General features: G+C 41.4%; 1 protein-coding gene across 5 annotated transcripts in view; it reads left to right on the forward strand.

Moving 5' to 3' along the window:
- Positions 1-14,456, forward strand: part of Rab30 (RAB30, member RAS oncogene family) — a 95,259-nt gene that overhangs the window by 71,914 nt on the left and 8,889 nt on the right. For all 5 annotated transcript variants that reach the window (XM_031387379.1, XM_031387383.1, XM_031387380.1 and 2 more), the window contains exons 2-3: positions 5,342-5,442; positions 9,052-9,135. In XM_031387379.1, coding sequence (XP_031243239.1) covers positions 5,350-5,442; positions 9,052-9,135 — 177 coding nt within the window. In that variant the 5' untranslated portion in view covers positions 5,342-5,349. The remainder of the gene's footprint in view (positions 1-5,341; positions 5,443-9,051; positions 9,136-14,456) is intronic.

Consider the following 14,456-nt stretch of genomic DNA (forward strand, 5'->3'; position numbering starts at 1 on the left):
GAACAAGAATGTGATTCAATTCTATTTAATTAAAATATGTTTTTAAATGTTAACAACAACAACAACAAGAAAAAAGCACAATTTTGGAGCAAAGACAAGTCCTCTAAATATTTCTGGGGACAGAAGTGGGGTTTAGAACATAGAGGAGGGGACATGACTTTTGAGCTTATCTATTTTACTGAACCCCAAAGGGCAAGGGGAAAATGTATGACTAGGTAACAGTGAGCATGCATGGATGGGCAACAGTGAGCATGCATGGGTGTGAAACAGTGAACATGTGTGGATGGGCACCATGAGTGTAGTGTTTTAAAGGATCCTTTAAAACATGGTATATGTTGCCAAATCTGTTACTCAAGATGGTTCTCTTTAAGCTTTTAAAACATACTCAACTTCATTTCCCATATCTTTAAACAGTCTCTTCCTCCTTTTCCTTATCTATTTTCTTTTTCCTTTTGAATCTCACTGACATATTCATTTGTGTAGGACTATGTGATAATTATAGTATTTGGGATTCCACTTGTTCATCTCAGCCGTGTTCCTATTTATCCCTCATCCCCCTAGGCCTGGTACTTAGTTATATGGGTGAATGGGGAATGAGTTATAGGAGTGGTATTTGAGTGTGCTGGCAGAGGGAGCCACAGTGAAAAGCAGCACATGGCTTGGAATCAGTGTGCAGACTCATGGGTTGGGGTTTGGTGCTTTAGCCGCAAGGGCTTTCTAGACCACTGTGTTCAGAGGACACGGGGACCATTCACCTGAACTTCAGACAGACATAGAGACACTGTTGATCACAAGAGTAGAGGTAGCAGTATTCTGTTTGGGGTCAAAATGGCTCTTAGGGGATAAGAGTATCTACATTATAGTGTTGTTGTGTAGATCGTGTGAATGAATACATGGAGAGAGCCCAGTACACATTAAGCCTCAAGTATCAGCTATTACTACTGTTATTAGCAGAATGGAACATTCCTACAATATGCTTGCTCAGTATGCAACAAATGTGCTCTGTAGACAAGGCATGATTGTTATTGTCACTCGAGGGCTGGGTTAGTCTGCTTCTGAGATTTCCCCTCCTGGGATACTGTCTTATCACAGTAATTGGCAATGCCTGGGGTATTCACATGATGGGCCAAATAAAATGGACTTCCTCAGATGGCTAATGTGTTTTCTCTTAGAAATGGAACAATCACCTCAGTCTGTAATCTGGAGCACATGGTCCTGCCTTTAGCACCTGAAGCCTGCAGTTGTACAGAGACCCAACTTGTTTGCCCCAGAGGTTCCTCTAGCAAAATGTTCAGGGTTGGATTGTATGTAGCTCAGTGGTAGAAAATGTAATTAGCATGTTTAAGACTCTAGATTCAAATATAAATACATAAAATAAGAGCATTCAATAAAGCATTAAAGTTAATTTCTTTTAGAAAGAGTATCTTTTTAAAAAAAAAATTATTTATTTTATGTATGTGGGTACATTGCTGCTGCCTTCAGACACACCAGAAGAGGGCATCAGGTCCCATTACAGATGGTATAAGCCACCATGTGGTTGCTGGGAATTGAACTCAAGACCTCTGGAAGAGCAGTCAGTGCTCTTAACTGCTGAGCCATCTCTCCAGCCCCCTAGAAAGAGTATCTTAACCTTTGTTTTGTAGTTTGGTCCAGGACGTAATCATGTGAGCCAAGGTTGATGGTGACTAGGCCTCTCTTTCGTATCATAAGGATATAATTTGGGCATTGATAACCTTTCTTTAGGAGCCCAGTTTTTCAGGTCTCAATGTTTGTGTGTGTGAGCCCTAGAGTGAGATATATGATTTCTTGCTTTGTTTCTTTAACATGTGGCAAAAATTAGAATAAGTGTGTCAAGGCATCTATGCACAGGCAATGGATGTAACCCACTCCCATTTTCCAGTTTCTGACTTATGAAAGTGATGATGCCTGCTTCACACAGCTCTGCTATCTTGTGCTCAGTGCTGAGGTTTCTTCCTTTTTTAATTTTAGTTTTGAGACAGAGTTTCTGTATGTCATCTTAGCTAGCTAACTTGGAATTCACAGTGTAGATGGAGTTGGCCTTGAATTTGCAACAGTTGTCCTGCCTTTGGTTCCCAACCTCTGGGATTACCATGTGCTGCCTTCTTTGGGTTTTAACAGCAAATTTTTAACTGGCATACCATCTCCCTAAGATTTATTGGGAGCTTAGCATTGATTCTTCTTTAGGCAGTATGATATCATAAGAAAAGGTTCTGAATTTGAAGCTAGAGGGGGAATAGAAAATTGAAGACTGTGTTAGTTAGGGTTCCATCGCAGTGAACAGACACCATGACCAAGGCAAATTTTGTAAAGGACAACATTAAAATGGGCTGGCTTACAGTTTCAGAGGTTCAGTCCATTATCATCATGGCAGGAAGCATGGGGACATCCAGGCAGGCATGGTGCAGGAGGAGCTGAGAGTTCTATATTTGGATCCAAGACATCCAGAAGGAGACTGTCTTATGCAGGTAGCTAGGAGGAGGCTACTTTCCTCACTGGGTAGAGCTTGAGCATAGGAGCCTCAATGAACACTCCCACCATACCACATACCTGCCAAAAAGGCCATGCCTACTCCAACAAGGCCACACCTCCTAATAGTGCCACTTCCCATGATCCAAGCATATTCAAACCACAACAAAGACTCACATATGAAGTGCCTAGCTTTCACTGTTCAATTCATCTCATTCTGCTTGAGCTCTTCCTATGCCCCAGGCCTGGTGAAAGTCACCAATGGGCACATGAGCCAAGGTTGAGTTGGACTCTCAGTTCCTCTAGAAATGAACTATAGAAGCTCAGTACTTTCTCCTTTATGATTTAGAAACCTATTTTATTAAAAAAGTTAAAACTAAGAATATATTAAATCTGCTGTACTGTGGACCACCAAAAAATGATATTCTTCAGTGGTTTTAGAGAAAAAAGTATTCACAAAGAAGTAATGCATTTGTCTTAAAAATTCATATTGGCACATGTCTCACCAGGAACACTAGATGAAGGAGATAGAGGAATAATATCTTAAAGTACTGACAATGTAATTAACCAAATTTCAGTTGAATATAATTCATGGTATTTTTCTTATTTAACTTTTCTTGTGCCTCCACATCTTTATCTGTTGAGTTAAAACTGTCAACAGTGTCTGCTTCACAGGACTGATGTGAGGTTAAATAGTTACTGTTGTGAGGTGGTGCAAATGATGAAGAGCATGGTGACGATGATGTTCATCACAGGACCATGGTTCAGCCAGACACAGTATGTGCACATGTGCTGAGAGCTGGTGGAGGAGTATAGACAGATACACATAGTTAGTGTAAGTAAATTATGGTACATACATAACACTATCTAAGAGGAAGAAGGCATTATGGAAGTAGAAATCAGAGGGGCCCAGACCTCTCTCAGGCCAGAGAAACCTTCCAAAGGATGTGATGCTTCAGCTGAGATCTAAAGCAGAAGTGAGAGTTAGCTGGGTTGGGGGAGGTGGCAGGAGGCTATGGGCTCTTATTCTAGCCGAAAAGGTTTGAGGAGAAAAGCAGACCTGTCTATGGTGTTTGGAAGCTGGGGAAAAACAGTGCACTTGAACTTGAAGTCTGGCTGTGTTGATTTGGAGCCAGCGTTTCTATCTCTCAACTTCAGTTTGCACAAATTACATACAGCGTTTGTCAGTATTAGCTTCATGGACTACTGAAAATGAGAAAATACACATAAAGGGTCAACTATAGTGCAAGGTGTATATCTCATGTTCTCGCACAGAGAGGTGTTTTTCCTTCACAGTTCTAGTGACATGAGACAGAACCCTATGAGCAGCTGCTTACATGCTTACTTGGTTGTTAGCCATCTTTCAAGGTCTGTTGAAATCCACATACTAATCACTTTAAGTGACAGGCCCAGCACATTGTGTTCTCTACCTGCAGGCCTGTTGTCACTAAGGCTTAGGTCTGCTGCTAACTCACTTTCCTAGAACCCTTATCTTTAGGAGTCACTGACTTTTCCTTCTCCCTCCAGAGCATGTCCATCCTGTTCTGCCTAGGACACAGTGATCTTCAGCTCTTAGCTAGAATTAGTTTTGAAATAGTCTGTTGTTGGAGATATGATTTCCTTTTGTAGCTGTTTGGCTTCAAAGTCAGCAGTTGCTCCTACCTCAGCTTCCTGAGTGCTGAGGTTGTTACTTACTTTATAGATGATATTTAAGCTTTCTCATGTTGGCTTTAGCAGCAGATGTCTCCAGGTGATAGAAAAATGGTATAGGAGCCACTCAGGTTATTATTTTTCTCATTAGAATGGGGCTTGGTGGGCACCAAACTGTATGGGTTGCGTTTTGTTTTGTTTTGTTTGCCTGTTTGTTTTTAGTCTTGAAAAGCATCCTCTATGTTACATTGTGGGAATATTTTTCTTAGCACAATTGGAGAAGCAGATGTCTATATCTAAGCAATATGCGCTTTAATTAATTCTTTCCGTCTACAGAGTAGACATTTACTAAGTGTAACTCTGTTCTAGGACTAGGAAATAGAGGTAAAAAGCCCTTGTCCCTTTCCTCAAGGATGAGGCAGGCATTTGAACAAATAAATATGTATAGAAGTGAAGTGCTGGGACAGAAGAATGGTGAAAACGTGTCAGTTTATATTTATCACTGTTTGAAGACCAGTGAAAGATTCAGAGACAATGAGAGGCCTGAACTGGGAAAAAAAAGTTGGTAGGAAGACATCCCAAGTGGAGGAGAGGATATAGCATAGCTCATGGCCATTCGAAGATAGGTGCCATTGGAGGCCATTTAGCCCTAGCATGGCAAGGAGCAGGTAGCTAGAAAAGGGGTAGTGGGAGAAGGGTAAGATGCTCTCCCAGTGGTACCTAGGACCCAAGATCCTAGGACTTGTATGAGACCGAAGGGCCATTTATGATTGTCTCCCTTTTTATGGTCTCCCGGTGGCTATCATTTTCTTCCCCAAGAGGAATATATAGCCTATTAACTGTCTTAATTTCTGAATGGCTTTTGTCTCTCTCTACTTGTCTGCACTCTTGGTTGGCCTGGCTAACGGAAAAACACACTTATTACTTGAAAGCCTATGACCTGATTGTGGAACAAAGGTTACCAGGGGAAAGGTAAAAAATAGATCAGTATCATTTGCTTTCTGTATCACGAGGTAGCTAGGGAGAATGAAGTCCATCTGTGACCAAACACCTATGTTCCTCTTTCGCTGGCTGCGTCACCAGAGAGGAGCTTTAAGTTGCTCTGCAAATGAGTTAGACCTCTTGTTTCTGTGGAGAAGGGGCTGGTGCAGCCTGAGTTCCTGGGGAAGCTTGTGCTCTCACTGTTGTCTGTGTTTGCTTGCAGCTGTGTAAATGAGTATGGAAGATTATGATTTCCTGTTCAAAATTGTTTTAATTGGCAATGCTGGAGTGGGAAAGACGTGCCTAGTCCGACGATTCACTCAGGTAAGGAGATCTGGAATCCAGGCTTGGGTTTGTTTGTCTTACCTGTCTTACAGTGGCCATCTTCTAGCTGGGTGACTGGATCCAGTGCCAACCTCTAGGCTATAGGCTCTTTTTTTCTTTCTTTCTTATTTATTTAGATACAGGGTTCCTCTCTGTAGCCCTGGCTGTCCTGGAACTCACTCTGGATACCAGGCTGGCCTTGAACTCAGAGTTCTGCCAGCCTCTGCCTCCCAAATGCTGGGATTAAAGGTGTGCGCCACCACCATCCAGTAGCTTGCAAGTTCTTAAGGCATCCTTTGGAAGCTCCACCGAGTTTTATAGCCAAAGGTTTTCTAAATTGCCTAAAGGAGAATGGTGCTGAGGTCTTCTCCCACAACCCCCCTTGCTTCCTCTTACAAGAGGGTCAGGTGGTTTTGCTTTCAGTGTGCAGTATCAAAAATAGATTTGGGTAAAAAAATAGATCAGTAGTTCATAATCATCTCAAGGTGGAAACACATTAAGTTAGATATTAAACTGAGTCCAAATATTCATTTTAAAAAAGCCCCAATGTAGATTCCTGCCTTTGTCTGTTCTCATCCAAAAAAACAGAGTGAATTCTTTTGATTTATAATAACCGAATGTTCTGCTTGTCTAAGTCTCTTAAGTAGAACTAAGCTGAGGGCAGTGAAGAATAGAACTGAAAGTACAAGTCCCCTCCAAGGTTGGCCTCTAGAAAATCACTGGTCAAGGTTACATAGTAATTTTTATACAGAAAGGTGTGAAAAATCTCATGATGCTTTTTTCTGGATCATCATGTATACAGCATGATCTTGCTGACAGACACCTTGGGGACACTGAGATGAGCTCCTTAAGGCTTAAGATGACCTGGTGCCATGGGAAGAGCAGAGGCTCAAGGATTTTTACTCAGGGGCTGGTCCTGGCTCTGCTGCCCACCTGCCTTTGCCAGGCCTCTCCACTGCACACAGACTGCGGAAAACTGGAGTGACAGATTAGGCAACCAACAACTTTAGGGTTTACAGTTGCTGGAAATGTCAAGGTTTTTCCCATGCTGAGTGACTACAGACAAGAGCCAGTGCTTTCACCAAGTTTTGGTCTGATGAAATTCAAAAATCTAAAGTTCACCAGTGTCAGGATTTCAATTAACTATCACAGGGAGATACTGGAGCCTCCAGCTGCTTTCCCATCCCCTAGCCTTGGCAGTCTTAAGCGCTTCTGTAAGGAGGACTTGCCCACATATTTGCCATAGAGAAAGGGTTTGGTTTTTAGTGCATTAGAAGCATTTGCTTGTGTCTTTTCACTGAGAGGTCTCTTAGAGAGCATCAGTCCAGTCCTCTCATACAGATCCAGAGGGACCTAGTGACATCCTTATGATCTTGAGCACATAGCTGGCAAAGCTGGGACCCTCATCTCCTGCTTCTTGCCCTAATAATCTCTCCACAGTTTTGTAACCTCTGGGCCTTAAATTACTGTGATAAGCCCTGCTATGAAGGATGAAAGGAATTTTTTTTTTCTTTTACTTTTGACCAGTACTTTACCTACAAGCATGAGCATGGTTTCTTCTCATTTTTCTTTTCTGTCTACTTTTTCTCTCTCTATCCCTTTAATTCTCCCTAAAGTTCACATTCCATAGACAGGATCACCTGTTTTTGTTATGTAGCAAGCAGTTAAAATGAACTGACTTCTGCTGGTTTTGAGATACATAGAGGTTTGGAGAACAAAGTGGGGAGGGGGACATTGGGAAAGATCTAAAAAAAAATATTTTGGCATTTGTTAGTCTGCAAACAGCTGGAGCTATAAACCTGAAGCTTGGCAGACTTCTGCTTGAACCAAGCCAAAAGAGAAAATTGACTCAGTATTTGTAAACAGAGTTATGAATGTTTATATTTACATCATTTGCAGACTTGCAATGAAGCTTTTGCTTTTGGTTTGAAGCTCAGTGTTCTGAGTTCAAACTTTAATTAAGGAACTCTCTTGTTAGGGAATGGATTTAATTAAAGATGTCCCAGTCTTAGCTGCAAGAGCTAATAGAGTCCATTTTGCTTTATTCCCGGAATTCTGCAATCTGAAGAGGGAAGAGACTAGGTAAAGACTTTTTTCTTGGTAGAAGTCCTTGCAACCCCAACCCTCTCCCTAAGCTTACAGGAAACATGAGGAAGTAACTGCATTATATGTGAAGTTTCTGCTAATGGCCCTATTCTCTTGAAACTGTTATGTTTCCAGTTTGAGGTAAAAAAATTTCCTCCTAGTTCATGCTTCTAACAACTTCAACCCCAGTGATTCTGAGGCCTAGAGATGGGGAGTGGTCTGGCTGGACTCCCCTGATGTCTCCTGGTCTGAGCTGCTGCTTCTACTCTGTTGTCTGTCTGGTGATTTCATTCCTCGATGGCATGCTTCTGGGCTGTGTGTGATTGCATGTGTGTGTCTGTTTGTCTGGACCGTTTGTGATTGTGTATGTGTGTGTGTGTCTGTCTGTCTGGACTATGTGTGATTATGTGTATGTGTGTGTGTGTGTGTCTGTCTGTCTGGACTGTGTATAATTGTTTGTGTATGTGAATGTTTGTCTGAATTGTATAATTTTTCGTGTTCCCATCTGGACAGTGAATAATGTGTATATGTGTCATCTAGACTGTCTAATTTTGTGTCTGTCTCAACTGTGTGTAATTGTATGTCTGTCAGGTGTGTATGTATGTGTGTCTGTTTGGACTGTGTGTGTAATTTTGTGTGTCCATCTGGATTGTGTATGTGTCTGTACTATGTGCATTTGTGTGTCTGTCAGGAGTATGTGTGTCTGGACTGTGTGCAATTGTGTATCTGTCTGGACTGTGTATAAGTGTGTATGTATTTGTGTCTGGACTGTAATAGAATGTATGTATGTTTGGACTGTGCGTAATTGTGTGTGTGTGTCTGTCTGTCTGTTTGGACTGTGCACAATTGTGTGTCTGTCTGGACTGTGTAAGTGTGTATGTGTTTGTGTGTCTGGGCTGTAATAGTGTATATGTATGTGTATGTGTCTAGACTATGTGTAATTGTGTGTGTGTGTGTGTGTTTGTTTGGACTGTGTGTAATTGTGTGTCTGTCTGGACTGTGTGCAATTGTATATGTGCCCACCTGGACTGTGTGTATTTGTGTGCATGTATGGTACAGTGTACCCCAGGCTGGTGACCATCCTGAGGACACAGGAAAACCCAGCTGTGTGTCTTTTTCTTCTCATTCTGTTGCAGAGGTCCTCCACACCTCATTTTTCCATCTGTTTTTAACTAGTCTTACCTTTTCTTTCCCAATCCTGACAATCCTGATGTCATCCTAGTGACTCATTCCTCCCCTATCCTTTGGTCCGAGTTTTCTGTTTTGAAACCAGCACGGCCCACTGCCCCTTCCAGACTCTCTCCCTTACAGTCAGCCTCATGTTTGGTCATTCCTTTCTGTGTTTGCTTCTGTCAGCATTTCTTTACACTTCCCTCCCTGCTCTCTGTTCCCCTTCAAATGTGAGGAGAAACAGTGAGTCCTTGTCCTAACAATTACCCCAGTCAAAGGATGGGCGGGGAGTGAGGAGAGTCCCCCTAATTGGAAGATGTGCTTAAATGTTACTTGCCATTATTTCTTCCTTAGGGTCTTTTCCCCCCAGGTCAAGGAGCCACAATTGGAGTTGATTTTATGATTAAGACAGTGGAGATTAATGGTGAAAAAGTGAAGGTAAGAAGCTAAATAATAAATAATAGTAAAGCTTTGATGAATTCTCTAAGAGTTTAGGGAAAGAAGTACAGGCATGTTTTTGTAACATTTATTAAATTGTTTCATTCAAACTCACACTGAAAGTGATATACTGGGGTGGGACTCAGCTGACAGAATACTTGCCTAGCATGCAAGAAGCTCTGGATTAAACCACCAAGCACCAATGAAACTAGGTGCGGCACTGCTGACCTTTAATCTGGACTAGGGTCAGGTGGGGTAACAGGATGCCCAAGGTCACCCTGCACATAGCACATTGGACGCCAGCCCAGCTGACCTGAGAAGCTACCTCAAAAGAAAAGAAAGAAATTATATACAATCAATTAGGGATGGCATGCTTATATATGAAGATGGTAAGGAAAATACATTTTCCTGTCATACCAGAAGTAATGTGTAAACAGAGTAAGAATTTCTTTTTGAATTTTAAAGTTGGACCAATAACATTTCTATTCTAAATAAAAGGCCCATTTGAGAAAGCCTTGTGATCTCCACAATTTGCAGTAGGGTAGTGTAGGTAATTTAGTCACATGAATTGCTTATTAAAATTATCCTGTCTCCCACTGTACCTTTATCTTAGAACTCTAAATGTCTAAGAAAAGATCTCTGATCACTACTTTGTCTTCCACTTGGTGCCTTGGTACCAAGTATAGTATGTACAGAAACAGGAGGTAGTGTGTTCATTGAGTATGTATTGTAAGTCAGTGCCTCTGATAGATCCTTTTACATATGTTACTATTAGTATCTTAGTATGATCTCTGCAAAGTAGATGGTATTGTCCTTATTGTACAAGCTTCAGAGGTTACTTAATTAACTTATTTAACCATGGTTGTTGTCTGGAAGGGAGACGAACAGCATGTGAACCTCACTTGCTGACCTCTAGTCTTCTAACTCCATGAGGTATCCTGTGGGATAAGAGGATAATGAAGGCACAAGAGGCTCATTGATGATTGGAAGAGGTATGAAGTGAAGAGCTAGAGAGAAGGTTTAGAGGCTGAGTTTTGTTTCCAGAACCCATGGAGGGATGCTTATACTGTCTGACAATTTATTCTGGCCTACACTCACAGACACCTATACTTACCTGCACATCCATCTAAGCGCGCACACGTGCGCACGCGCGCACACACACACACACACACACACACACACACACAATTTTAAAAATACAAAGTGAAACTAAACTGCATGAAAGGAGGTAAGGATACTGATGTTTAGTACTGCCATACACTTACTGAAACGTCTTGTTCAGATCTTCAGAGTCAAGTCGCATGGAAAGAGTCCCAGTCAGGAGCATCATGAAAGATACTGGTACTATAATGGTAGTTAAGTCTCACCCGAAGCATCCCACATTTGGTTTGCGTTCTTTGCATACTTCTCCCATTCCACTGTTCCCTCACATCTTATGTGTGCCTTGGGAAAGGTGGAGATGCTTCTTGGCATTCTTTCAGCAGTTCATAGATAGCATCACAAACAAGGGCTGACATGTGGCTCCTCTCATGTCCAGAAAAGAGACAGGAACCTTCTTTTTCTCTTTTTGTCTTGACTCTTTAAAATGGTTCCTTACCAGAGAGACATCTATACTAAGTATAGTGGTGAAGAGAAAGCTGGGATACTGGAAGATAAAAGCAGGCCTTAAAATCTACATGAATGGCAACCAGAAGATCAGAAACCTATATGGAATGAAGAGGAGCTAGGGTTCAGGGATGGGAGACATGAGACAGGAGACAGAGGACTGGAGACAGGAGCAGGCTGAAAAGATTCTGACAGGAAGAACCTTTTGAAGTTTTCTTTTATTCTAGAGGAGGTAGTTGCCAACCTAAGGAAGCAGGAAAGGACAACCACTTTTTCATGAGTTTCCTTCCTTGATATAAATTGCAATTTGCATATGTACTTGTGGGTTCATTTGTCTGACTTGAAATGTTGGTGCTGGAGAGATGGCTCAGTGGTTAAGTCAGTGCTCTTGCACTGACTGCTCTTACAGAGGTCCTGTGGCTCACAACCATGGGTATCTGATGCCTTCTTCTGGTGTGTCTGAAGACAGCTACAGTGTACTCATAAACATACAATAAAGAAATAATTCTAAAAGAAAAAGAAAGAAAGAAAAGAAATGTTGGTGCCTACTATGCAGTTGGTGTGCGCTAAGAACAAGAGAAAATAAGGAATGGTCCCATGGTTATACAACAGGCTCTTTTCCATTCATGACTTTCAAGCTTAGGCATTCTATTTATTTTATTTTCAAAACAATGGCTTCACTTCTTAAATATTTATTTTTATTAACTTGTGTCTCTGTGTATATGCATGTGTTTGTATATGAGCATGGCATACATGTGGAGGTTGAATAACAAGTTGTAAGAATTCTCTCTTTCCACCATGTGGAGTCTGGGGATCAAACGCGGCCCTTCCCCACTGAAGCATTTTGTTAGCCCTGACCTCATTTTTAAGTGCTTATTACATGACTAAAATTCCATCTTTTTTGGCATTGGATTCCACCACAAGACCACAAGCTCTCCAAGAGCGGGACTTTCTTCTTACTCATCTTTATATTCACAACTCAGTTGCTGCCATTAACACCTCTTTAGACTTCTAACATCTCATAAGAAATGAGGGGCTGGTGAGATGGCTCAGTGGTTAAGAGCACTGGCTGCTCTTCTGAAGGTCCTGAGTTCAAATCCCAGCTACCACATGGTGGTTCACAACCATCTGTAATGAGATCTGACGCCCTCTTCTGGTGTGTCTGAAGACAGCTACAGTATACTTACATATAATAATAAATAAAACTTTAAAAAAAAGAAAAGAAAAAAAAAGAAATGAGTAGGCTAGTCCAGGTCAAGCTGCCTGCGATTTATTTCTAACCCAACATGTTGAATGAGTAATAAAGACAGGAAAGAAAACTATGCATAGAGAAATAAGATGAAGCATGGTGGTCTTCAACCTTACCCATTGGCTTTCAGTCTATCACAAATTAATGAGTAACAAAAATGTAAGGTCAGCTTTTTTTTTTTTTAAAGCTAGAGGTTTTTTGTTTTTGTTTTTGTTTCCTATTTATTTATCTATTTACTTTATTCATGAATGCTTTATCTGCATGTACACCTGCATGTCAGAAGAGGGCATCAGATCCTATTACAGATGGTTGTGAGCCACAATGTGTTTGCTGGGAATTGAACTCAGGACCTCTGGAAAAGCAGCTAGTGCTCTTAACTGCTGAGACATCTCTCCATCCCCCAAGCTACTTTTTAAAAGCTTAGACTGATTATAATAAAGGAGGTTTTTGTTGTTGTCTTTGTTTGTTTGTTTTTTTGAGACAGGATTTCTTTGTGTAGCCCTTTGTTGTCCTGGAACTAGCTCTGTTGACCAGGCTCACCTTGAACTCACAGAGATCTGCCTGCCTCTGCCTGTCTAGTGCTGGGATTAAAGGTGTGCACCACTTCTGCCCATCTCAAATGTTTATTCTTTTGGTGATTTGTTTGTCCATCTTGTGTTACAATTGATGCTTAGTGCAGAGCTCCATGGTAGGAGACCACTGATCTTTGGAACTTACTAATACCTAGCTCTGATAACATCTTGTTTGAGATCTTTCAAACTCCACTCATCTAAGAATAGCTAATCAATTCCTCCTTTGTGATTCCACAATCCTACGTTCATCGCATCATTCAACTGTGCCCACTATATTCTATGTTAGGTAGGAATCAGAGGTATGAAGTCAGAGAGACAACCTTGGTCCTCAGAGAACTCTGTCCACTAAAGAGGACAGCCTGACAAACTAATGACAAGGCATTGCTGTGTCAGTGAAGTAAGAGCAGTGCAGTAAGAGGGCAGGTGAGCAGTGTAGTAGCCCTGAGCTGTAGGTGAGAGTGACAAGGAAATCCATGGCTGCAGTGAGGACACATTGACAGAGGATAGACTACCTTTGGAGACACTCTGTTCTTCTGGTTCCTCTTTGAGAGGACATTGCTAATTAGTTGGAGATTTGGGTTCTTTGTAGACCATGACCTCTTACATCAAGGGATATGTTTTATTCATCTTCTATCTGGTACCCTACAAGGGATGAAAAGAGACAAATGGATTCTAGAGGAAGGCGATGAAACTAATTTGAGCAAATAGATGATGGAATATAAGCATCCTTAATAATCAATTCTCAGGCTAGACACAGGCAGTCCTCTCTGAGAAGGTGGCATATGTCTTGGTAAGGCCATACAATAACTATTCCAGAAAATATTTTGATGCTTAAAGCAGTTCCCAAGAGGTTCCAGTCATGATAACAGTGTTTTCTAGTGACTGACAGTATCTAAATCTGGTCAAAAGAGTTGTAGAGGCTGAATGGGGCTTTAAAACAATAGCCTACTATTCTAAGGCACATCTTGGCAGAAGGGGACCATGGCCCTACTTTGAGGCAGAGAAGAGAAATAGCTTTTGTTCCAGCACAAACTGTCATGTGTATGTTTGGATTTAGCACACACAGACTTTATTTTATATTATCAAAGAACTGCTGCAACTTCAAATCAAAGGAGAATGTGTGCGCCGGCTCGCAATGTGGGCTACTGGTCACTACTCAGTGTCTTCAGCTAAATTGTTATGGGGCTAGAGTGACACCAAGTGACTGTTAGGTGTAGATGTCCATTTAAATAAGTGTGCAGTGGTAAAACCAACAGGGCAGGCCAGACTGAGTTCTGACCTGGAAACAGAAGATGTGGAGTCTGATGTCCAGCTTTGTGGGTACCTGGGTAGAAGAAACAATTACTATTAAGCTTGTCTACCTCACTCACTGGGAAGGGGTAAAGAACAATTAAGACCATCAGTTTAATCAAACAAACTGATTTTTGTTCCGGGCACACTGCGTGGTGAGTAGAACAGGTGACTCTTCCTGTTATGAAGCTTTAAATCAAGTAGGCCAGACAGGCATTAACCAAATTATTTCAAGTATGTGATTAAAATATGCCAGTTGCTATGGGAGAAATGCCAGGGAGGCTGAGGGTAGAAGTGGGGGGGCAGGGAGAGGTTCTAGAAGGCCTTATCTGAGAAATTAGTATAGAGGTTAATTTACCTGTGACTTATGGAGTTTATACTTAGGAAGGACACTCTTGGTGATATTCTTATCATCCCAAATTCTCTGCTCTATATTTAGAGTTATATATAGAGACCAGGCTTCTGTCTGTTCGTCTGTCTATCTATCTATCTACTATCTATCTATCGTCTATCTAAATAAGTAGAGTCCAAAAAGGTTAAGTGACCTGAAATCATAGAGCTTAGTTGTGTGGTGGAGGGGCATGACTGTAATAGTACCATTTCTA

This window comes from Mastomys coucha, unplaced genomic scaffold (genome assembly GCF_008632895.1).
Source record: "Mastomys coucha isolate ucsf_1 unplaced genomic scaffold, UCSF_Mcou_1 pScaffold21, whole genome shotgun sequence".
NCBI classification, from domain to species: Eukaryota; Metazoa; Chordata; class Mammalia; order Rodentia; family Muridae; genus Mastomys; species Mastomys coucha.